The following is a 25,305-nucleotide window of genomic DNA, read 5'->3' as shown; positions in this document are numbered from 1 at the left end:
TTGTGGACCTGTTAGCTCCCTTTATTCAAATAAAACGAATACTATGAGAGCTAACAATTGGATCAAAAATTTTCACTTGTGGGCGCAGGCGTAATGGTGATGCTCGAATGAAAATATATAATCAAAGATATTTTGGATGAAAGTTATGGCCAGACAGGTCTTAAAAAATAAGTGAACAATATCGAGATAATCTATAGTCCTATACACCTCAAGAACAAAGTGGCAAACAGCCCTGAAAGCATGTCGTGCGGCCAATGTAGTAGACCGGTTGCCACGACGTCGCAGTTAATCCGATAGCAGCCTGTTATCACACGTGACTAATAGGTGCCTCGGTGAAGTGATATTTACCGCGACATTATGACAATCGGTCGAGGGCATTGGTTGGAGGCGTCTTTTCAGGGGTGTTTCCTTACTCGTACTTGGGTTGTATCGAACTACAGTATAAGTAATAAATATACAGTATAAGTAATAAAAACACAAACTGGGTCCTTTTCTAGTCTTGTCCGTGTTGCTATTGCTCTGTAGTTTTAAGTATGCACAACCAACTATCCAGTTATTAAGGATTACGTTAGATAAAGCTTCAGAGGCACTAATGGTGAATTTTTACGAGACAGCAACCTTGACAGAGAACCTGAATCAAATTTCAGAGAGTGATTTGGTATATCCGGATGTCGGCACCATGACAGCATAGCGGACACCTGCTACAGCAGCTAGCAGTCCGAATATGGCCGTTGATGGACTGAAAATTGGAAAAGAAACTGACGCAAAGACAGACAATAGCTGCAACAGAATCTGCGACAATAGTGGTGTGGTATCGCGTTTCACTTTGAATCTCGCGTTAACAAGTGGCAACCTTCCAGTCAATGTTTTTGTACGCGGAATTGAGTGGCGCCTGCCAGTAACACATATACGTACGCACTTGGCAGTGGACGAACGGAAACAGCAAGGCCAGCAAGCACAGGCCGACAAACGGCGACGTGAGGCAGGTGTACACCATGAGGAATATCTGTGAAGAGCAGATAAATATATTAGGACTTTAAGTGAAAATAACCGAAGTACGACCAGGAAGAGAGCGTCGCTGGTCAAGACTCGGCGAAGTAAACCCCGGCAAGCGCTAACTGATATGTAGACCGACACTGCCTTCGGTGCCTCTACTTCCGCCACTTACTTGTACCATGTGACTCTCTTAAATGTTGGAGCGCTGCCGTTGGGTAATACGATTGTAGACTGCCCTCACTATCGTACTTTTTCAGATGCTGAAAACGCATATAAACGACTACTAGAAGCGAGGAAGGTACAGAAAACGGACGGTTGTTTACTGTACTGAACAACGGGAAAAAAGCGCTTCACCCAACACGAGAGAAAGGTAAATGTTTCTAAAAGAAACAAATTTTGTCACCACACAGCATTTTATGCGACTGTTTAGAACCTTTCCTACTTAACCTGGAAAGCATTGTAATTTGGAACGAGAACATAGGCGAAAGAGGCCTCGCATTAGTTTGATCCCATGCAAGCCTTCACCTGAATTATGACAGACACTCCAAACGACTTCAAAAATGCGATGCAGTTTCCGGGACGTTAATATGTACAGCACTGGAATGTAATGTATATCCAAAAACACCTTTCACCCATGGGCCTCTCTCGAGGAACTTATAGCGACTGTATACAAGGACTTTTAATTTAAGTGAGAAAAGGAGCTGAAGGGTCATCTTTTGAACCGGTGCGCCTATTTTGATGTAGTTTTCGGGGATGACGTGCGCTTATGCCTTTAGAGCCTAGCCCAAATTTCAAGTATGCGCAGTGTGAAAACAGTTAATTACATAAAATTGGGCTAGTGAATGCATCCGTTTGGGGAAAACTAATTTTTGAATACATGCAATTTATTCACCTTACCGGCATAGGTCACCCCAGGAAAGCCCCTCAAGGGGAAGAGGGGCTCTTTTATGACTAGGTTTTTGTGAAAGTAAGACCACTGAATTAAACTTTGTTGTATTTTGCTTTCACACCTACTTCGAAATGTGACTTTTTTGCCATTACAACCTGACAATTCAGCAAGATAATAAAATTATTTCTTTGCCCTCAAAAATTTGAGTTACGTAGACAGCGCCGTATTGATAAGTTTTGTATTTGTAGGATTAACTGTATAGTTTTCCTAAATGTGCAGTTTGCACCACGAATGCGAACTAAGAACCATTTCAAAAATTTCACCACCTCTAATTTTACTTTATAGGCCTGTTTTCTGAACTAAAAGGCTTTGCAGCTTAGGTAGGGCTCTGTTTTACGAAACGATTATGTTCAGTGGGAATTGCTTTCAGTATTTGCCTCTTAGTTTCCTGTTTTTGAGCCATCTACCAACCTTATAGGGGTTCGGAAACTCACGAAAAACGGCTGAACAGTAACTGTAAGCGCAGTAGCAGTGTTGAAACTTAACTGCTTCTCTTTTGATGATTGTTTCGTTGCGCGTACTCTGTAGCCGAGCTGAAGGGATAGGCGAGTGCACATGCGCAAAAATGGTATAAAATAGAGGCAGTCATGCTTCCTTCACCGAGTGGCGTGCCGAAGAACAGACGCTACTCACTCGGCCCAAAGATCCCATGTATATTAAAAGTGCGCTGTAAACAGTCGTCACAATGCCGAAGCCTAGAGCTGCAGAAAAAGAAAGAAGGTAAACCATGAAGTACCTAAGTTGTTAGAAATTCGGTGGAGTAAAAATGCTTTATTTACTTTAAAAAACTTCGCAAACAAAAAGCAGCAAGGCTTCACAATTTTTTAGCGATGTCCGACCACCCTTCTAGACCTTTTTCTCGCGTAATGGAGCGTTCTTGTCACTTCTAGAAGAATACCGGGAAGTGTTTTTTTTTCGCGATGGTCAACCGCTTTCGGGCCCTGTTCTCCTGGGTGCATCTTTTGACGTGTTAATCACTCCAGACCTCTTACAACTGCTAGACGGAGTGTTTGAATGTTATGGTCCAGCCGAATATGAAATTGCAGGGAAAAGAAGGAGCAGAGGCAATGACATATTTCACGAGAGATTTAGTTGAGGACGCCATTTTTTATGTTAGCTTAATTTTTTCACACTCTGAGAGAAATGCCCTCCTAATGTATATCTATGTGTAATTGTCACCAGCAGATCTATAAATGACAAAAAAAACAGGTCTGCTATAAGCGGATGGCTTGAGAAAGTAATTAGTAATTCGTTTATTAATTTTGTACTCGTTCTATTCACAACGCGCTTCCGTGGCGAAATATAAAACCACGATAGTGACAACGTGTCGTCAAGAACAATTGTTTATGCAGAGCGAAAAAATCCTCACCTGAGCCGCGCGTGATCCACAGCACATGCTGTTGGGCTTTCTTCCAACGGGGAGCAATGACATCCACATACAGAATGGCAGCCTGGGAATTGATGGTTGACGACGTTGTGCTGCAGAGCATGAATGCGTGAATACGTGGCACATCATTCTCAATGCGCTTCCGCAAGAGCCCTAGGAACATTGCCAATGAATTCTTTTCATGGAGGAGGGAAAAGAGAGGAGCGGCTCCATCTACCCCAGATGTGTTACAACAGCGTGCGGGAAGTCACGTGTAGTTGTTAAGCCTAGGCCAAAAAGCAACGGCGTCGATGTTGCTGAGAGGCAGCGCGGCCGGAGTGCAAGGCCGTTGGTGCTGCAGTCGCCAAAGGCACTGGAGACGGAATTGCCTCATTTAGAGGGCGCGAGCGCATCTTCCGAGCCCGAGGCAGCTTCGCGAACAGTGACGTCACTGCGTTTCATCCAATTTTTCTTTGCAAAAATAGCACAAAGCTCAAGGCTAGACAAGAAGAAACGAGCAGTAGGGACAAGTGCTGACTTAAATATTTTTTACTCTGAACTCAAAACAATGTATATACACCTAGATGCAATATTACAGGGAACAAAGAAGCGCGTGTTCTTTACACTGCGCATGCTCAAAAAGCATGGTCATCTTCTCTTTCCGCTCATGCCTCTGGTGCCGCCCATTACCGTCGTATGTCCGCGGCAGCGCTTTGCCAAGCCCGGAGGCCACGGGCTCCCGTGTTTCTTGTCATATTGCTTCGATGTATACTTGTTGCTCCGCAAGCACTTTTTTTTTCTGCCACGTGTGTGCGTTCAAAAAACAAATTCTTTGCCCAGCAATGTTCGGGAGCGACTCTGACGCATGCGCTGCCAGCTTTTCCGGTGAGAGCAAAGGATGACTGAAAGGCTCAATATAGGGCGAACACAGCACGTAGACAGCGTGCAATCTAATGACATTAGCATGGCGCAAGGCGTTGAAAAAACTCTCAAGCATTAACCCCATAGCGTTAGAGGTTCCGTTCGGCGGAAAACCAGGCGTCGGCATGACTGCAACATGCTAACTGGTTGACAGTGTAGTGAAGTAAAAAAGTAGTTTCCCTGCAAACAAAATAAAACATGCTCTATTGGAATCAAACAGCTATCCTTACTGTCGCGAGCCGGCCATGCTACGTCTACGCAACTGAGTACCGTTTATTCATTGCTATAAATGGAAGCCTTCTACGATCACCTCATGCCGCACAGTGGGTGAATTACTTAACGGAAACATTGCAATGCATTGCAAAGGACAATAAAGAAAATGCTTCTCCCACATCTTGGTACGTGTGTTTGACAAGAGCTGAATGTCCGCATTTTCGGGCAATGTATTGTTGATTGTTTGCTTGTCTTCAGTGAATGTAGAACAACAGACGGCGAAAAGGTTCTGTACTTGTTGCAAGTCCCTGCTGAAAAAAGTTCTATGATGCAATAACCTCATAGAGGCTTCATCATAAAATATCACACAATCTGAATGATATATCATACAATTTGTGTGCTATTCGCTGACATCCCTATGATGACTGTATGCTTTTACAAAAATTTCTGACATTTGTATGATAATTTTCAATGATATGTATGATAAGTCTATGATAAATGGTATGAGTTTATTGCATCGTGCAACATTTTTCAGCAGGGGTATTTTCACTAAACCAATAGGCCGCGCTCATTAGGGAAGTTTCTTCAGGAGTTGAATATACTGCTGTTTTGGATCGCTACTGTATTTCAAGAGGGTTTTATTTTGTTAGTCGATAGCAGCGCTAGGATTTATTCCTTGCAAGAAGCCCAAACGGACTGGCAGTTTGTTCAAATCGACGGAGTTGCTAATGTGGGTGTCTCCGCTGAACGGAACGAAACTGCTGTATCTTGTCTTCGTGTATACTTTCATCCACAATGATTTAGTGCGGCGCTAAACGCTACACGGCGGTGCGAATGCCTAAGCTGAACATGCTATGTTAGTAGAAGTTTAGGTAATAGCTAAGTGCTCAAATACTACAAGTTAGCCAGTATGTAAGAACATCTGCAAATGAGGTTGCACGTATGCCTTTCTTTAAAATGTTTCGCTATTAGTCAGCCTTGGCTGGCATTCTTTCCACATAATGATAATTCCGCAATCTTTAGAAAAACAGTCAAACTTGTGGTCGTGTGATGGCTGTCGATTCGTTCTTTACTAAGCAGTGCGGATTCTTTCTCAAACGAAACAGCAGCTTTATTTAGTGCCAACAATTAACACGTATTTAAAGATACACAGACTGCGGCGCGTCTGAGTAGGGTACGCGACTGCGCGACCGATGAAGAAGTAGCATACAGACAACACAGTAAAAAACCACAAGAGTCAGAAAGGGTCAATACAGCTGAAATTATTTCGTCGTTCAAAATTAAATGAAATACGCATTTGCATGCAGCTAAATGAGTTCAGGGTATTTACCTAGTTGCGGCGCAGACAACACCGGCAAGGAAAAGCCCGGTAAGTCCAGGTACATGCACCATATGCGTCTTTACGTAATGCGGCAGTATCTGAATACAGGAAAAAAGTGTAATGAGGAATTTTAAAATTGCCTTTTATTCTTACTTTAACTATAAAAATTTAAATAAAGGAGTCAAAGCCTTTTTAACACGTTTACGTCTACTTCAATCATTGTCGCTGCATGTAAACGTTTTCTCGGCGGCTAAAATATGCAGTATTCTTGCGAAGGATTTACTTTCGTAATTTTGTTTCGTTTCATGCGATACGTGTTCTGGCAAACTGAATATAATGTCATCATTTGGTTGCTAATTATATGAGGTAATACTGATATCACTGCTAAACCGAAATGTTTAAGTGAGGTGGCATGGACAAATGGTAATTCTTACGGTGACTATGGGTTCAACGGGTTACCTGTAGCTTTTGTACTTAAGTAATCTTTATCTGAGAGGGCTCTGGTAATAAGCGGCTCTGATGCCCGTGCCATAAGAACTGCTTGTGACGAATGCTGGAAGAGAAGAAATTTTCCGTGAATGTTGTCGCGGGTTAATTTACGAACTTTTGACACCGGGCAGAAAAACGTGATTAGGTATCAATGCTACATTTAGAAGAGCCGCGGTACACGAAAGAAGGCTTTATGTTTGTTTGTCGCATGATAATCTGATCATCATGTTTTATTCGGGCAGGTGAGTGACAGGTGTTGCTTGCGTAATTCCTCACTGCATGAGCACAATATCTTATGCAGTGCTAATTCTGTCTGCAACCTCGTTATTTGTCCTGATATTATGCTCTATCCGCCACACTTACGAGACACACGTTCCATAAAAATGTATAACATTACAATGCCTCCTATTTGTGTTTTTTCACTGCATAATATGACCACGGTTAAAAACAGACAGAACAGCAACAACTTCTATGAGCTGGCCATTTTTGAGACCAAAGCGAAGAGTGCAGCTTACTTGGTCAATGCTCGTGATGGCTCCGGACAGCAGAGGGTCGCAGCCTCGAAACCACACAGTGAGTGCCACACCCATCCAGACAGGCAAGCAGTAAGTGAAAGAAGCAACGAATGCGCTGGTCACGGCAGTTCTGCACAAAAATATAAGTACTGTAAGCACAACATGCGACCTTCGTCTTCATCTGTACATATCCATCATCATCGCTCAAAGCACAACATGCGACCTTCGTCTTCATCTGTACATATCCATCATCATCGATCATCTTCTTCTTCGAAGGGTTGGTCGCCATACTTGCGGGTGCCATTAAAGCTCGCTCCATCCTGCGCTCTGTCTCCTGTCTCACAAGTGGTGGAGTGTGCTCTCGATCCCTGCGTCCTCTCCGCCGCCAGACTGCAGCTACGTTCCGGTCGCCACCTGCTCGTACCATCCGCACCGATGGATACCGTCAGCGACAACACCACTCGTACTCCCCATGGGCCCCCCGTTCTTCTTCCTCTCGATTCGAACAGTCTGGAGCCAGCCATGATGAGCCAACCCGGTTCTTCCCAATCTTCTGGACACCCCACTTGGACCATCACCGCACACCAGCGCGAGCCTTCCATTTTTGCTGGTCTTCGTGGGGACGATGTCGAGGACTGGCTCGACCAATATAACCAGGTCAGTGCCTATAATCGTTGGGACTCAGCGATGAAACTTGTAAACGTGTTGTTCTACCTCACTGCCGTGGCCAAGACTTGGTTCGTCAACCACAAAGATGCCATCCCGGACTGGGCTCACTTCTCGGCACAGATACGACAAATCTTTGGCACATCTGGTGCAAGCCCCGCTGTCTACAAAAAAAAGCTAGATACGCACGTTCAGCTACCCGGTGAGTCCTACACATCCTACATTGAAGACGTTTTTGCCCTGTGTCGACGTGTCAACAGCGCTATGTCAGAGAACGATCGGGTACGTCATCTTCTGAAAGGGCTTGGGTCATTTGCCTTCAACACGCTTGCTGCTCAGAATCCAACGTCAGTCCAAGACATCCGAACAACTTGCCATCGTCTTGACGACCTTCAGTCGCTTCGATTAAAAGACACCTGGGACACCCCAGTTTCACCCGACGTGGACTTACGCTCCCTCATTCGCTCCATTATCCGGGAGGAACTGCACGGCTCCACCTTACCGCCAGTTGATTCCCACCCGCCTCCAGCCCCGTCGTCCTCGCCTTTGCGTGATCTCATCAAAGACGAGCTCGCTTCGGTCACTCGCCCCTTGGCTGCGGAACCACCTGTACCGCGTTTTGTGCCTACCTATGCCCAGGTTGCTGCGACGCCTCCTGCTGCTGTTTACCCGTCGCATCCACAGCCCGTCCAGCAAACTCCGGTCTCTGTGTCCCCGAGCCCCGCTATGTGTCCTGTTTGGAGTCCGCCTGCACGTCGGCCGGTGTGTCACTACTGCGGAATTCGCGGGCATGTTGCCCGTGTGTGCCGTCGGCGTCAACGCGACGAGCGCGAGTGGTACCCAGACTTTCGCAACGGAGCTACGTACTCGTCACCTGCTTACCGTCCGGCGTTTGCCTCCAGTCCTCCTCGTCGCCCATCGTACGGGGACTTCTCCCAAGACGCTCCGCACTCGTCGTACGCTTACCGCCCACCGTTTGCTGACCATACCAATTATCGTCCCTCCTATCCCTCTACCTCTCCGGACCGCTCCTCGACCGACAGGCCGTCGCGCCGCCGCTCCCCATCGCCTTTCCGCCGCTCGTCGTCGCCTCTACGTCCACCATCCTCCCAGACAACTGGCCACACGGAAAACTAAATTGTGCAGTTTCCGGAGGTAAAACTGCACCGCACGCCACCCTCTCAATTCCTCCTGCACAGCCATCGAACATGTTAACCGTTGACATTGAAGGCACTGTAGTAAAAGCATTGATCGATACGGGCGCCGCCATTTCTGTAATTAGTTCTGATTTATGTTCTCGTCTTCGCAAGGTGCGCACCCCTTACAGTGGTCCTTCTCTCCGTGCTGCCAATGATGAATCAATGCGTCCTTCCGGATTGTGTACGGCACGAGTCACTATCGACGGCATCCTGCACTACATAGTATTTGCTGTGCTTCCCTCCTGTGCTTATCCCCTCATCCTCGGCTGGGACTTCCTCCACTCTGCGCAAGCTGTAATTACCTGCTGTCCCCCTACTCTACAGGCTTCTGAATCCGACCTTTCAGCCGTTTCTGTCCTGCCTTCTCATCATCTGGTTACCACCGCTGATCATGTACTTTACCCCGGCTGCGAAGATGTCCTCTCTGTTGCTTCTGCCCACGTCAACGCTGGGGACGTTTTCGTCACACCAAGCCCCCGGCTTCTCTCAAGGGGCATCTTTCTCGTCGCGTCCCTGCTCCGCTTCACCAATGGGTCTTCACTACTGACTGCCTTCAACACTACGCCGGAACCCATTCTTCTGCGTCAAGGCACAGCCATCGCTTCTGTGGATACCACTCAACCTGTGGCCGTTCTTTCCTCTGCCCCATCAAGCTTCGCTCTTTCGACCCCTGCCTCTGCCTCTGCATCTATTTCAGCTGCTATCAGCCCCGGTCTCACCCCGACTCAAAAAGATGAATTGCTTGCCGTCTTGACCAAGCATGCCGCTTCCTTCGATACCCAGGCAACAACCTTGAGCCAAACCACCGCAGCTAAGCATCGCATCTACACAGATGGTTCGGGCATCATTCGCCGTCGCCCGTATCGTGTGTCTTCTAGTGAGCGCAAGGTTATTCAAGATAACGTAGCCGACATGCTCAAGCGCCACATCATACGCCCTTCTTCGAGTCCTTGGTCTTCGCCTGTTGTGCTGGTTCAAAAGAAGGATGGCTCAGTACGCTTTTGTGTTGACTATCGCGCCCTTAACAAGATCACTAGAAAAGATGTTTATCCGCTGCCTCGGATTGATGACGCCCTCGACTGTCTCCAAGGTGCACAATTTTTCTCTAGTCTCGACCTAAGATCCGGATACTGGCAAATACCAATGCATGAGGCCGACTAGAAAAAAACTGCTTTCACCACTCCCGACGGATTATACGAATTCAACGTTATGCCGTTCGGCCTATGCAATGCTCCGGCCACGTTCGAGCGCATGATCGACACCGTTCTCCGAGGCCTGAAGTGGAAAACGTGCCTATGCTACCTCGACGACATAGTCATTTTTTCTTCGACTTTTTCTGAACACCTTGTTCGTCTCGATGAAGTATTAAGCGCACTTTCTGAGGCCGGCCTACAGTTAAACACCAAGAAATGTTGCTTTGCTTCCACTTCTATCAAGGTACTCGGTCGCGTCGTTAGCCAGAAGGGTGTAAAGCCTGATCCCGACAAAGTGGCTGCAGTTTTGCATTTTCCTCGCCCATCGCGCGTCAAAGACCTGCGCAGTTTTCTGGGGCTAGCGTCATACTTCCGGCGCTTCATACGCAACTTTGCCTCTTTTGCGGCCCCTTTGCATAAGCTCCTCTGCGCTGGCCAGCCGTTTGTTTGGTCTGAGGCCTGTGAGGTCGCTTTTACTACCTTAAAAAAGGCTCTCACATCTGATCCGATACTGGCACATTTCGACGACAATGCTCCAACGATTTTACACACGGACGCCAGTGGACACGGCATTGGTGCAGTTCTTCTGCAGCGGCAGCACTCTTCGTGCGAGCAAGTCATCGCCTACGCCAGTCGTACACTGACTGCAGCGGAGCAGAACTACACGATAACTGAGCAAGAGTGCCTCGCTGTTGTCTGGGCCATTCAGAAATTTCGCCCTTATTTGTACGGCCGCCAGTTCACAGTTGTCACTGACCATCATGCCCTGTGCTGGTTGTCCTCGCAGAAAAACTTGTCCGGCCGCCTCGGCCACTGGATTTACCGTCACCTATAAATCGGGCAAGAAACACCAGGACGCCGATGCGCTATCTCGTTGTATCCTCGCCCAAACCCAACCTCCGCATCCGCAACCCGTGTCCTCCGCATCCTCAAACTGCCAAACTACCCCTTCGACGGCTATTTCAGCCTTGACCGCCGCACCCATTGACTTGATGCCAGCTCCCAGTCTTGGCGATCTCGCCTCAGCGCAGCGGGCCGACCCTTACTGCCGGACTCTTATCGACCGTCTGAGCGGTGCTACGCGGCCACCGAATGCCCGCCTACGTCGCCAACTTAATTCTTTCAAGCTAGTCAACAACATCCTTATTTGGCACAATTACAGCCCCTTCAGTGACTCATGGGTGCCTGTCGTACCCCGTTCTCTTCGCCGAGAAGTTTTGCAGGCCTTTCATGATGATCCGCCGGCTGGCCACTTCGGCTTTCAGAAAACTTATGACCGCATCAAGCGTCGTTTCTTTTGGCCTGGCCTCTCAACCGCTGTTGGAAAATATATTGCGTCTTGCATCTCTTGCCAACGTCGTAAACGGAGCACGTCTGCCCCTGCGGGCCTTCTACAGCCTCTCCCCTGTCCTTTCTCCCCTTTTGAAGTCGTTGGGATTGACCTCTACGGTCCCTTACCATTAACACCAACGGGCAACCGTTGGATCGTCACTGCCATCGACCACTTAACTAGATACGCTGAAACGGCCCCTGTTCCTTCCGGCTCTGCTTCAGAGATCGCCCACTTCTTCCTGAACGCCATCCTTCTGCGCCATGGAGCTCCTCGTGTCCTTATTAGTGACCGCGGCAAGTCCTTCCTCTCCAGCATCCTTGCCGAAGTTCTTCACGCCTCCAGAACCGTGCACAAAACCTCTTAAGCTTATCACCCTCAGACCAATGGGCTCACAGAGCGCTTTCATCGCACGCTGTCCGATATGCTAGCCACCTACATACAGCCCGACCACACCAACTGGGACACCATGCTTCCCTTCGTTACCTTTGCATACAATAGTGCCGTGCAAAGAACCACCAACTTCTCCCCATTCTTCCTTGTGTATGGACGTCAACCTACCTTCATCCTCGAAGCGTCTTTCTTCTCCGCCCCCTCAACCTCTTCCAGACTCTCACGAACAGTTTACTTCTCGTCTTACCTACTTCCGTGCCATTGCCGGCCTCAATACCGACGCCTCCCAAGCCTCCCGGAAAAACACCTATGATCTCTCCCACCGTGCCATATTTTTTCACCCTGGTGATGAGGTACTGCTGTGGACTCCAGTGCGTATCCCGGGATTGTGTGAAAAATTTTTGAGAAGTTATATTGGTCCGTATACTGTACTCGAACAAACGTCCCCGGTGAACTATCGCGTTGCCCCTGTTCATCCTGTTAATGATCGTCGTTGCCGAGGTGCCGAGATTGTTCATGTTTCACGCCTCAAACCTTTTGCCCGTCGCCCTACTGTGCTCTAATCTGCGCCCGGGCCGGTCGCTTTCGTACGCGAGGGGAGAAAGTGTAAGCACAACATGCGACCTTCATCTTCATCTGTACATATCCATCATCATCGCTCAAAGCACAACATGCGACCTTCGTCTTCATCTGTACATATCCATCATCATCGATCATCTTCTTCTTCGAAGGGTTGATCGCCATACTTGCGGGTGCCATTAAAGCTCGCTCCATCCTGCGCTCTGTCTCCTGTCTCACAGTACACTTATTCACACGCACAAATCTAATGTCATACATAACTTTTGCTTTAGATGGTAAGGAGCGCATCGAATTCGTTTTTTCAGATGTATGTCATCGATGTGGATTAATGACTTATACCAATGCTGGCAATGACACGCAATTAGAATCACAAAATCGTACTCCTCGAGCAGAGCACATCCCTTTCAATCAGGTCAATATACAGGCTGATGGTGTCACTGGAATCTCTGCGCTTGTCTCGTTTTAGAGCGAAATGCTCTAGTCCTCCCATGCTGAGCCTCAAGGTCAACTGGCTCTTAGATTTGACCTCTGACTGGAGGTGAGCCGCATGTGCAAATTCGCGCATGACAGGTGCCTCGACGTCATCACCTTCGTCGCCACAGCTGCGCGCTTGGCAGTCACGTCCGCCGCTGCGCTGGATGCTGCTGAGCCGCTTCTCCTCGCCAGTTGTGGCATTTGATGTGTCACGTGATTCGCTCTTGCGCTTGGCGGTCACGTCCGCCGCTGCGCCGGCAGTCGCTCTGGGCTCTCGCTCTTGCACTTGTCGCACGTGATGCATCACTTGTCTAACCATGCTGAACACAGGTTTCGCTCTCTATCTCCTGGCTCCGCTGAGTTGAGATACAGCCACTTGCGTTCTACACTTCGTAAGTGTAGGGACCCTTTTAAGTGGGCTGCTCGTAGATACCGCTCTGCCGTCATGGATATGGGCGCGTGGCTTTGGGCATGGGCAGCACACATAGAGGGGCCAACTTCTTTTTCTTCGGTGGCCGCGTATCATCGGCGCATGCCGTTAGTGGAAGCGATGACGGTTGGCATGTAATGCGAAGGCAAGATAACCGCTGGTCCTTAAGGGTAACTGAGTGCATTCCATGAGAAGGCAAGAGTAGCTGGGGGCGGCAGAAAGTTAGTTGGGCGGATGAGATTAAGAAATTTGCGTTAATACAGTGGCCGCAAATTGCAAAGGACAGGGTTTAATTGGAGAGGCATGGGAGAGGCCTTTTCCCTGAAGTGGGCGTAATCGGGCTGATGATGATGATAACGGTAACTACAATGAATTACAATCCCATGATGTATGCACGGCAGCGTTTTCTTGCACAATGAAGCAAAACAAACTTCACTAGCATTTTCTGAATACATTCTTTCATGCTTAGATCATAACCCTTGGTGTGGTAGGCCACTCGTCTTAGGAAGCGAGAGTTCGACCATGACATTTCTGTTTAGAAATATAAATGCATCACAAATCACAACAGCGGAAACTGAAAAGTTTTCCAGCAGTGCGTGAGCACCCTCAGGAGGGAGAGCCCTCACGAGTGCGTCCTCACCATCACGTCATGAGGGCTTTTCCATCATTCAGGTGAGGGTGGGGAGGATTGTCGCAGAAAAATCTGTGAGCGCGACGGTGAGGTTGGGCAGAGGTGTTTAGGACATGGTGATGGAGGTAAGGATGCATGATTTGAGAGTGAGCGTGTGCCTCAAAGTTGCGTTGCATGAACTGCCCAAGCCCATTTCTTCGTCTGTATTTCGGCTCAGATGCAATTAACTCGCGTGTAGTACCTGACCCGCTCTGTCCTCTTCCTGTCCCTTAAAGTGACACCTATCATTTTCCTTTCGATTGCTCGTTCCGTGTCCCTAACTTAAGTTGAACTTCAGCGATATTTGCTTACGCAACTTAAGTTGCTGAAGCAATATTTTTTCGCGGCAGGCCTTTCAGAACTGGCAATCATTTGTCTATTATTTGTTTCATTATATTTTCAGCTGTTAGTTCTCCCTCCGGTGCAGTCATCTCCTTTTTCGCTATTGCTTGATGTTTGCTTGAAGGCAGTCGGCACGTGCGGTAGCTGTGAAGCCAGTCGAAGGTGCGGCCGTCAAGGGAGCTCCGACCGGGCCTGAACCGCCTAGTGCGGTGATAACGGCCCCGAAGATGTGCGGCCCAAGCTCCCAGCATCTGTGACACCACATTGGCACTGCACGAGTATCTCTATCCCGGCTACACTGTTTGCGACTGGACCCTGCCATTCCGCAGACAAGGCACCACTTCCCGCACTCTCGAACTCTTTCCTCCGTGTAGCTCGGTCTCTGCGTCTTTTTTTTTTTGCACTCTTCTATTGCATGGTTCAATCGCGTAACATTTTTTTGTGCTTATGCATCTGTTTTCAATCATTAAAAAACGATTACCGGTGTGTCAATCTTACCATAGCCTGAAATTTAACGCGGGGGCGTTATAGAGGTCTTGTCCCAGAAAATCCGGCGTCGCAGTCGGCGTAGTCAGCGTCGTTGACCATGAGCGAAAAATTCGCGAAAATTTCCAGAGAAGCAAACTTGGAGGCATGTGGGCGACCTAGGTCACGTGGCCTTGTGGCGCCATCCCCACCTGCCCAGCCGATTGTAAGCAAACGGCCCACCTTGGCAGGTGGCAGTTGCTGAGGACGATTCAGGCACGAACGCATCGGCCCGACGCTCACCCTACTTTTCGTATTACAGTTGGCCCGGCTGTCTGGATCACCGTCGCGGCTTCCAGGTTCGCCAACACGTGCCAACGATTGCCAACGCAACTTGCTGGCTTCTACTAACTTCGTCACACAGGGCCCAGTGGTTACTGCGTCGGAGCATGTGCGCATACTCCAGCTCTCCGACTGTGGCGCACTGATGCAGCGGGGCGTATAAAAGCTGAACTCTTGGCCCTGGACGAACCATTGCTGAGGACGATTCTGGCACGAACGCATCGGCCCGACGCTCATCCTACTTTTCGTATTACAGGTCTGTAATACTCTTTACTTGTACACACATTTTGTAGTTTGTGCCTGGGTCGTCCTGAAGCAATGAGTGATGATGAAGGGTCCGGTACCCCGTCTAACACAAAAGAAAAGAGTGAAAAGCTATTCGACAAGGCTCCAACTACTGTGAAAGAAGTTGGAAGTTTTCTTGTGAAGCTTAATAGCAAGTTGGAAGCCTTGGGAAAGAACCTGAACCATGAGCTTGGCACCCTGCGGGGATCAGTCGAATTTATGAATGAAAGTTTTGAAGAATTTAAGAAAGAACTGGCCGAGTCTCGTCGGGAGATAAGCGAGCTTAAGGAAGAGCAGAATTATCTAAAGCATGAAAACAGTAAACTTTCGAAACAGCTGCAGCGTACTAGAGCAGAGCTAACTGAACTTCAGCAGTACAGTCGGAGAAATAACCTTGAGTTAAAAGGCATCCCTACTACTGACAGCGAGTCACTGACAGGCATTGTCACCGCTCTTGCCACGAAGGCTGGAGCAGAAATAACGGTGAACGATATTGACCTCGTGCATCGAGTGCCAACAAAAGACAGGAACAAATCGAATATCATCGTTAAGTTCAGGTCAAGTGATGCCCGTGATAAACTGCTCGAATCGGCAAAAAAAAACTCGCTTAATCACATCGGACCTTGGCATTTCTGGATCAACATCCGTGTTCGTAAACGAACATCTTTGCCCAGAGTATAAAGTGTTGCTTGCTAGGGATATAGCGGCGAAGAAACTTCACAACTGGAAGTGTTTGTGTTGTGTTTTGTGGGGTTTAACGTCCCAAAGCGACTAAGGCTATGAGAGACGCCGTAGTGAAGGGCTCCGGAAATTTCGACCACCTGGGGTTCTTTAACGTGCACTGACATCGCACAGCACACGGGCCTCTAGAATTTCTCCTCCAAAGAAATTCTAGCCGCCGCGGCCGGGATCGAACCCGCGTCTTTTGGGCCAGCAGCCGAGCACGATAGCCACTGAGCCACCGCGGCGGCGCACAACTGGAAGTATGCATGGGTATCTCGTGGCCGGATCTTGGCGCGAAAAGCAGACAACTCGGACGTGATCCGAATTTCTACAGAGGCCGACCTCGGCCTTATAGTCTAGTTCACTCAAAATGCTGACTGTACGAACCACTCATAAATTTTTCACGTCAAATGAATCACGCACCACACTGCATTGCAATGTAAGGAGCATAGCTAGAAATTTTGACGGCCTTTGTACGTTTCTAGCAGAGCACAGCTTTCTTTACGATGTTATAGCCATTACGGAAACCTGGCTGATGCCCGGTGAAAGCTATATCATTCCCAATTATGTCTTTCTATCCCGTCCCCGCATTTCGAACAATCGAAGAGGAGGGGTAGGCTTGTACATTAAAAAGGCCCTTGTACACTGCGAATGTCCGTTTCTTAACGCATCGGTCAGTAGCAGTTCGGAATTTCTATTTGTTGCACTTGAAGGTGTCATGGTTGGTGTTGTTTATAGAGCCCCCCACGCAGATCGCAGTAAGTTTGTGAATGATCTTGAATCTGTTTTTATACACGTAACCGATATGAACAAAAAAGCAAACATCGTCGGCGATACTAATATTGATACTTTAGGTGCCAACCACAGTGAATACACTGACCTGTTATTTTCTTATGGATTTACGAATCTTATCTCTACTCCGACCCGAATCGCAGGTTCTAGCTCGACATGCCTCGACCATGTTCTATGCAATTTCGTGCCACCTAGTTATTTGGCTGTGGCATATGATACAGCAGTGGCAGATCACTTCGCGATTGCCTTCTTATACCGCGTAGACGATAGAGATAGCCGTAGAACTTCTGACAGCACGTGCGAACATAGGAAGAAAATTGACTATCAAAAATGCGCACTCAGGCTCTCTGAAATGAGCTTTGCAGACCTCGCCGATATGAATGCCAATGAACACTGCTGCAGCCTTGTCGATAGAATTAAAGCTTTGATAAATGATTGTAGTTTTACGCAGAAAAAAAACGTACTATACACATCCAGTGTGCCCTTGGATGACAGCAGCTGTGCTAAACATGATAAAAACACGCGATCAATGGCACACCAAAATGAAACAAAACAGAGGGAACGCATATTATAGTGCTCAGTATAAGATTCATGGAAATAAAGCTGTTGCTACCATGCGTGTACAGAAGAAGCTATATTTTAGTAACCAAATAAACGCATGCGCCGGCAATTCTAAGAAACTCTGGGCTACAGTGAACTCGATAATTCAGCCTACTTCATCAAACCGAATACTTCCTGACCTGGCCCTTTCCGCAGATAAACACCTGCTATCAGATCAGTTTAACGATCATTTCTGCTCAGTGGGTGCTGATTTACGTCTAAGTATGGGTCTCACAGACGAACCTTCTCTGCCTGAGTATCTTGAAAAGACCTTCGGTTTTATAGAAATAAGCAGTGACGAAGTAATGAGTGCACTTAATTCAATGGATGCCACTAAGGCCACGAGTCTCGATGGTATTCCGGTTTCCATAATTAAAAACAACAGTGGCGTCCTAGCTGCCACCTTAGCCTCTTTATTTAATAAAGCGTTTCTGTCCGGCATCTATCCTGATAATTTGAAGCTTGCCAAGGTAGTCCCTATCTAAAAAAGTGGGAATCCTAATGAACTCGGAAACTATAGGCCGATCTCAATCCTTAGCTGTATCAACACTCTCTTCGAAAAACTATTGGCTAAAAGAATTACGCAATTCCTGACTAAAAATGCAATTCTGTCAACGTCCCAACATGGTTTTCAGAAATTTAGATCGACCACCACGGCTGTGCTTTCTATAACTACTCAATCAATGAAGCACTCAATAATAACAATATTTCTGTTGGTGTATTCCTGGATATTAAGAAGGCATTCGACACTGTGGATCTCGATATTTTATGCAAGAAACTAGAACGATATGGGTTCAGAGGTGTATCACTCGGTTTCTTTAGAAGCTATTTAACTGGGCGACGGCAGTGTGTTATTATTGACGAACACGCGTCAAGTTCGCGTTCTATTTCCGTAGGTGTTCCGCAGGGCTCAGTACTGGGGCCTATACTTTTTACACTCTACATAAACAACTTACCCGATTGCCTAATAAATACCCGTGCCATTATGTACGCCGACGATGCTTCATTGTTGGTGACTGCTAACTCCGTTGAAACAGCCAAGCATATTTTAAACTCAGAACTTCAGAGAGTCAATAAATGGTTTTTAACAAATAGACTCACTTTGAACATAGGCAAGACTAAATATGTTATATTTGCCTCCCCTTATAAAAAATACCAGAATACCTGCTCCGCAATATCGATAGGAGATAAAGAAATTGAAGAAGTTAAAACTATTCAGTACTTGGGTGTAACCTTAGACGCTGCATTAAACTGGAAATCGCATATCGAAAAATTGCGCAGCAAACTATCTTATGCATGTTTCGTTCTGGCCAAAGCTCGGCGACATTTCAAAATACACACACTAAAAACAATATACTTTAGCTTTTTCCAATCCCAATTAACTTACTGTATAGAATCAGGGTTGTTCACTTACATCACTTACATTGAACCTGTTTTACGCCTGCAGAAGCGGGCACTGAGAATAATGACTTGCACAACACCGTATACGCCTTCTCGCCCTTTGTCTTTTAGACTCCAAATAATGCCGGCATTGCAGCTTCGAGATTTTCGCGTTGCACTACTCGTACTAAGAGTCCTCTCCGGCACCTCCCCCTTTCCTTTGAACACAATCCATAGAGCCCCAACTAACAGCCGTTCAGCAGCACAGGGAAGATTTCTGGTTCCTACATCTCGCAATGACTATGGCCAGCGCCGCTTCGAGTATCAAGGGGTAAAAACTTGGAATAAAATCCCCTGTGCAGTCTTTGCAACGTCTAATCCTTATATTTCACTGAAGACCTTTTTTCTGTCACAAATAATTACCTGATTTACAATGCAAATCGCTTTGTGATTGTTTCTTATTATTCTCTGTAGTGTCTATGTTGGGTTTGCCATTTATATGTCATTGAATAATCACTTCTAAGGCAACTGCGTTTATTTTGTATAAAGAATGCTGTTCCTGCCTTCATGTTTTTTTGCACACTCTTCTATTTTTTTTTGTAGTGAGCCCTCTTGTATTTCTGTAATTTGAACCCTCTTGCTTGTACGCTTTGCATTTTTCCACCATTCTTATGTGTATTATTTTGGCATGCATGTAGAAAGCATTTGTCCTCACTAATCTCTTTGCTTTTATTGCATGGATCCATAACTAGCCTTTGGCTAAGGATCCAGACAGTGATGTTATCTAGTGTGCTGAAGAAATTATAATAAAAAGAATTGAATTGAATTGAATTAAAGACTGGTCGCTCGGGAAGAGCAGTATAGGTCACACAAGGCCCACCGACGGCAGCATCTGCCTTCCCAAGGCAATGGCGCATTGCTTGACCACTGCGCTAGAGTGCTGTGCGGACTCCCAAGGATATATGAATGTAAAGTAGAGAATGACCAATTCTGCATATGTGGCCATTGACCATTACGCTGTGGCCTCATGCACTTCAGGTGGAGCTTAAGTGTCACCTTCAGTTTTGGTCAGCTATATGTAACTGTAATTCCCCTGGCACGTAGCCTTCAATACCGTGCTTTCTGGAAATCACCTTGTTGCTCTTAGACTGGTGTAGGATAGTGTTTCGCTGAAACTTGATTCAAAGTAGAATTTTTTGTTGTCCAGTGGGCCATGTACACCCCATGTCTTCTATCTGCGACTAATAAGGCATGACCCCTGTAGCCCGTCAGCTGTCCGAAAGTTCTTCGTACACGAGGGGTGAAATAGTTTGCCGCTCCACCCTCTTCAAACTTATCGAGTGTGCAGCGGTGATAGTTCGGCCCAATTAAGTATAGAAGTGTCTATTACCAGAAAATTTCCTGGCTTAAATTATCCCGGAACTCTCCATCTATCGGCTACTGAGGGCTCCAAGAGAACTTTTCTGTGCTTTTCGGGGCCCCGATTATTCTCTCAGCACAGTCTATTTTAGCCCCTGCCGGAAGTACCGGCGTCATCCAGCTGTCAGCGGTGATCGGCTACAGTAGGATCGTAGTCCCTATGCTACTTCTTACGGCCATTGTTGGTTAGGGAGAACTGCCAAGTGGTAAGTAAAATGCACGCGGCTCGACAGAGCCGAAAGCAGATTTAGCGAACCTAGTTTCTGCCTGGTGCTAACACTGAGTGTCATCTGCACATAACCGTCTGTAATAAGGAAAACTAAATTGAATGTTAAAATGGCTGATTGCGGGGGCAAGGCAGGGCTAGGAAATCAAAGTGAGGGTGAGGGTAAAGGAGGGCCAATGATTTAATAGTGAGAATGAGGGTGGAAAGCAAAAATGAATGCATTTGCCCAGCTCTTGTTCCATGTTCTCAACAATGGAAGTTAACGAAAAAAGTGTTAAAAGAAAAAGCTGTCATAACAATAAGTAACTTCATTACCTTTGGGCTTCTTTGAGTGTTCGAGACGCCATGAGTCTCTGGACAACAATTTGATCGAAGCACACTCGATATAAATGTGCCGTGAACGAACCTAGAAAAACTGTCCAGAGGTTCTCATCGTCCGTAAAGTCCAATCTGTAACTGTTCAGAGGTAACGTAAGCAATCTTATTAAAATTGCACGCACTTGAAGATGTCGTATTTGTCCGCATCTTTTTCTTCATTACGGGAAGTTTTCATTCTCGACAATGAAACTTTAGAGTCGTCATATAGACCAGACTACAAAAACATGTCGTAGCGAAAACGTACTAAAAACAATGCACTGTTGGCATATCCTCGCAGATGCGAACTCTTTTCTTTATGTATTTGTTTATTATTTATTCTATTGATTAGATTTTAAAACTCCAAAATTTGGCAGATGGCTGAGGACAATTGGCACTCTGAACAAGAAAACACGAGAATCGTGCTTTGCAAAAGGACAAACGCAATCTCTCAGGAAAAGCTTTTCCTCGTCGGTTTTTAAATTGCGGCGTAAAAGTTATCTGCTCGAAATCATCGACTTAACAATCTTCTTCACTAATATTGTGCTAAAGACGTTGCCCAAGTGGTGTAAGACATGCTTAACAACCCTACGAACGAAGAAACGTAACGTATTTCTAGTACACTCACTCTGCAACGTAGTCCGCGACGTTCAGGTCGGTAATAGGCTGGATGGTTGAGCTTGGCGTCAAGGAATCAAACACTACTTTTGTAATCACCGCTATAGGTGCTGCCAGGATGATTATAAACTGCAAGCAGTCAGTCCAGACAACCCCTCGCAGTCCGCCCTCATGAGAATAAAAAAAACAAAGATCACATATGCGCAGGTACTTTTCTCGGAATAAACATCGCAAAAGTTTCATAGTGTGGCATTTAAGCCCACGGCAGCCGGAAGAATGGATAACACTAATATATAGCATATGACTATGAGTTGCACTTTTCGGTTGAAACCGAAAAACAGGCATAAAAGTTAGCCGAATTCGTTTTCGGGCTTTTAACCAACAATGATCAGTATTTCTGGCATGCATGTCACAACTAACTAGCTATTCAGTGCTATAGTTACAGTAGGTAACAGCAGAAAATTAAAGTGCTGAAACCTGGAGCATGGTCATAGAAAGGCACGTTAGGAACTCAGTACAATGTTTTGAGTTATGAGACATTGATACGCGAATTCAAACATGCCGTTGCACGTAGGAAGGCTGGACGACTTGGCTAAGCGCTACTGGCTAGAGTAGCACCGACTGCTTAGACTTGTCACTGACTTGTTGCTGCCGCTTCGTTAAGTAGATTTTTCCACTCCATGTAAGGGCACTGAAAGCCTTGAAACCATTACAAGCAATAATTTAGCTTCGGCATTTCTACTTTTTGTGAGGACACTTCGGCTTCCCTCTGCAAAGGCCTCTTACGATGACCATTTATGTGACACATGCTGCTAGATGAGGGGCTGGTTAAAAAAAAGGGTTAATACAAACTTTACGTCACCTTTGACCGCACAGGGACGTCAGATATTTCAACGATAAAACCGAAAACCGACAAAAACCAATAAAAACCGCGTGCTTGACTACATACCGAAGCGACAATATGAAAAATACGAAACCCCATACGTGCTAAAGGCACTATATGAGAGGATAATCGTAGTTCCTCTCACAAGTGCTGTGTAGACGGTTCCAGACAAGCCAATCGCAATGTTGCACCATAATAGGGGGACCCGGAATACTGAAAAGAAGAAAAAATGAATCGATATAGCTTGCTTAGGAAATATCTGTTCTTGCTTACTGAACACAGCATCACACTGCAGAACTTTTGCCCAATTCCCCCTTCAGCGCATAAAAGAAACGGAAAAGCTACACGAAACATTGCGTGAATAAATGAGATGATTGACGACGAAGAGTGTAGTCTCTTCAGAGCACAGTATACAGTTTGTAAATGAAGGTGGAAAATCTGCGAAGTAACAAACATGACTCTTTAAAGGGAGACTGAAGCACTTTTTTTTTTTAAATTGGGCTGGCAGCGGCATCCTATAGTTTTTCATGCTGTATACTGGAATATCGCATCCAAATAAGGCAAAAACAAGCGCGAATTGCCTTTTTTAGCCGAAATATGCGGCCTGTGCCGCGGGGCACGCCGCGCGGCGCGCCGCCGCCCGTGATTGGTCAAGAGAGGTCGTGACGTCACTTTGAGGACTGGAGAAGCTGCCGATGCGGATCCGGCGCTGCGCTGAGTGCAGATCGCAGCTTTCCGTGTCGTTGTAAAAGCGAATAGGGCGACTATTTTTTTTTTACTGACCTCCGAAGAAAAGGATACTACAGTTTGCTCATTCCACGTATCGCCTGAAACCAAAAAAGACACAAGCAAAAAATTCTACGCCTAGCACAAGCATACGCCAGCGTCAAAGACGCGATGCAGACCATGCGTAAAAGGTGCCAGCACAACCTCGGCTCATATTCTCGGAAAGGAAGGGGCGCGAACAATACTCAAGTCAATTACCACCACCGGACGCCTCCTGGCTCGCCCGGAAGAGCTTAATCCTAAACAAAAGGCCCAAAGTACTGTGTACAAAAAATCCTGTTCTCAGTACCCGGCGTTGCAGGTTGGGGCAAGAAAGTATTTCAAGGAAACGGTGAAGGAGCACAAAGTTGGTGTCAAAATTAGCGAAGTGCAGTGGCCAAGCACTGCGAGGCATGTGACCACAAGATAGTGACGCAATCATTGTGCGCTGGAAACCAATCCAAATACGTGCACAAGGCTGCTGCTTCACTCGTGGCGCGTTCAGCAGATGCCAGAAAATATTAATCGCTGCCGCGGAAATGTTCGCCCTTCCTAGATTTGCAGTTTAGGTTCAGTGAAGTAGTTGCCAACTATATGTGTGTTTAAAAGCCAAGCTAGCTGCAACTCGCCCGCTGCCACAACTTGATGAAGAAAGCGAGTAAGGTTGCGGTGTTTTTTTGCAAAAACTCGGTTGGCATTCATTTCTCTCATAAATTTGCATCCGAAATCAACGTCGAACGCTTTCATTTTAATCGCTTAGCTACGATTAAACGAGATGCGGCATATGAAGAGCTTCGATGCTTGCTTGCTTTGCTTTATTGTGCTTTGCTCTGCTTGCTTGCTTGCTTGCTTGCTTGCTTGCTTGCTTGCTTGCTTGCTTGCTTGCTTGCTTGCTTGCTTGCTTGCTTGCTTGCTTGCTTGCTTGCTTGCTTGCTTGCTTGCTTGCTTGCTTGCTTGCTTGCTTGCTTGCTTGCTTGCTTGCTTGCTTGCTTGCTTGCTTGCTTGCTTGCTTGCTTGCTTGCTTGCTTGCTTGCTTGCTTGCTTGCTTGCTTGCTTGCTTGCTTGCTTGCTTGCTTGCTTGCTTGCTTGCTTGCTTGCTTGCTTGCTTGCTTGCTTGCTTGCTTGCTTGCTTGCTTGCTTGCTTGCTTGCTTGCTTGCTTGCTTGCTTGCTTGCTTGCTTGCTTGCTTGCTTGCTTGCTTGCTTGCTTGCTTGCTTGCTTGCTTGCTTGCTTGCTTGCTTGCTTGCTTGCTTGCTTGCTTGCTTGCTTGCTTGCTTGCTTGCTTGCTTGCTTGCTTGCTTGCTTGCTTGCTTGCTTGCTTGCTTGCTTGCTTGCTTGCTTGCTTGCTTGCTTGCTTGCTTGCTTGCTTGCTTGCTTGCTTGCTTGCTTGCTTGCTTGCTTGCTTGCTTGCTTGCTTGCTTGCTTGCTTGCTTGCTTGCTTGCTTGCTTGCTTGCTTGCTTGCTTGCTTGCTTGCTTGCTTGCTTGCTTGCTTGCTTGCTTGCTTGCTTGCTTGCTTGCTTGCTTGCTTGCTTGCTTGCTTGCTTGCTTGCTTGCTTGCTTGCTTGCTTGCTTGCTTGCTTGCTTGCTTGCTTGCTTGCTTGCTTGCTTGCTTGCTTGCTTGCTTGCTTGCTTGCTTGCTTGCTTGCTTGCTTGCTTGCTTGCTTGCTTGCTTGCTTGCTTGCTTGCTTGCTTGCTTGCTTGCTTGCTTGCTTGCTTGCTTGCTTGCTTGCTTGCTTGCTTGCTTGCTTGCTTGCTTGCTTGCTTGCTTGCTTGCTTGCTTGCTTGCTTGCTTGCTTGCTTGCTTGCTTGCTTGCTTGCTTGCTTGCTTGCTTGCTTGCTTGCTTGCTTGCTTGCTTGCTTGCTTGCTTGCTTGCTTGCTTGCTTGCTTGCTTGCTTGCTTGCTTGCTTGCTTGCTTGCTTGCTTGCTTGCTTGCTTGCTTGCTTGCTTGCTTGCTTGCTTGCTTGCTTGCTTGCTTGCTTGCTTGCTTGCTTGCTTGCTTGCTTGCTTGCTTGCTTGCTTGCTTGCTTGCTTGCTTGCTTGCTTGCTTGCTTGCTTGCTTGCTTGCTTGCTTGCTTGCTTGCTTGCTTGCTTGCTTGCTTGCTTGCTTGCTTGCTTGCTTGCTTGCTTGCTTGCTTGCTTGCTTGCTTGCTTGCTTGCTTGCTTGCTTGCTTGCTTGCTTGCTTGCTTGCTTGCTTGCTTGCTTGCTTGCTTGCTTGCTTGCTTGCTTGCTTGCTTGCTTGCTTGCTTGCTTGCTTGCTTGCTTGGACACGTCGAACCGAGTATAAAATCACTAACCGAGCCTTGCTGAGCACGTCTCAGGTGGTCTGGCCGCACCTAAGCTGGTGAGAGCGACACATGCTTAAGCCTCTATAAAGATTCTTAAGGGGCTAAGTGAGCATGTTTCTA

General features: G+C 46.9%; 1 protein-coding gene across 1 annotated transcript in view; it reads right to left on the bottom strand.

Annotated features, from left to right (window-relative positions):
• LOC149347237 (sodium-coupled monocarboxylate transporter 1-like) overlaps positions 1–25,305 on the bottom strand; it is a 37,009-nt gene that overhangs the window by 5,417 nt on the left and 6,287 nt on the right. The window contains exons 4-11 of the mRNA XM_089541532.1: positions 22,279–22,346; positions 21,261–21,418; positions 20,594–20,734; positions 6,771–6,900; positions 5,776–5,864; positions 3,315–3,424; positions 2,579–2,646; positions 920–1,006 (exon numbers count right to left, since the gene is read on the bottom strand). Of these exons, the coding sequence (XP_089397658.1) occupies positions 920–1,006; positions 2,579–2,646; positions 3,315–3,424; positions 5,776–5,864; positions 6,771–6,900; positions 20,594–20,734; positions 21,261–21,418; positions 22,279–22,346 (851 nt within the window). The remainder of the gene's footprint in view (positions 1–919; positions 1,007–2,578; positions 2,647–3,314; positions 3,425–5,775; positions 5,865–6,770; positions 6,901–20,593; positions 20,735–21,260; positions 21,419–22,278; positions 22,347–25,305) is intronic.

This window comes from Amblyomma mixtum, chromosome 4 (genome assembly GCF_055824585.1).
Source record: "Amblyomma mixtum isolate Tamu chromosome 4, ASM5582458v1, whole genome shotgun sequence".
NCBI lineage: Eukaryota > Metazoa > Arthropoda > Arachnida > Ixodida > Ixodidae > Amblyomma > Amblyomma mixtum.
The sequence above is the reverse complement of the archived record's forward strand: the minus strand, read 5'-3'. Positions and strand labels throughout refer to the sequence as shown.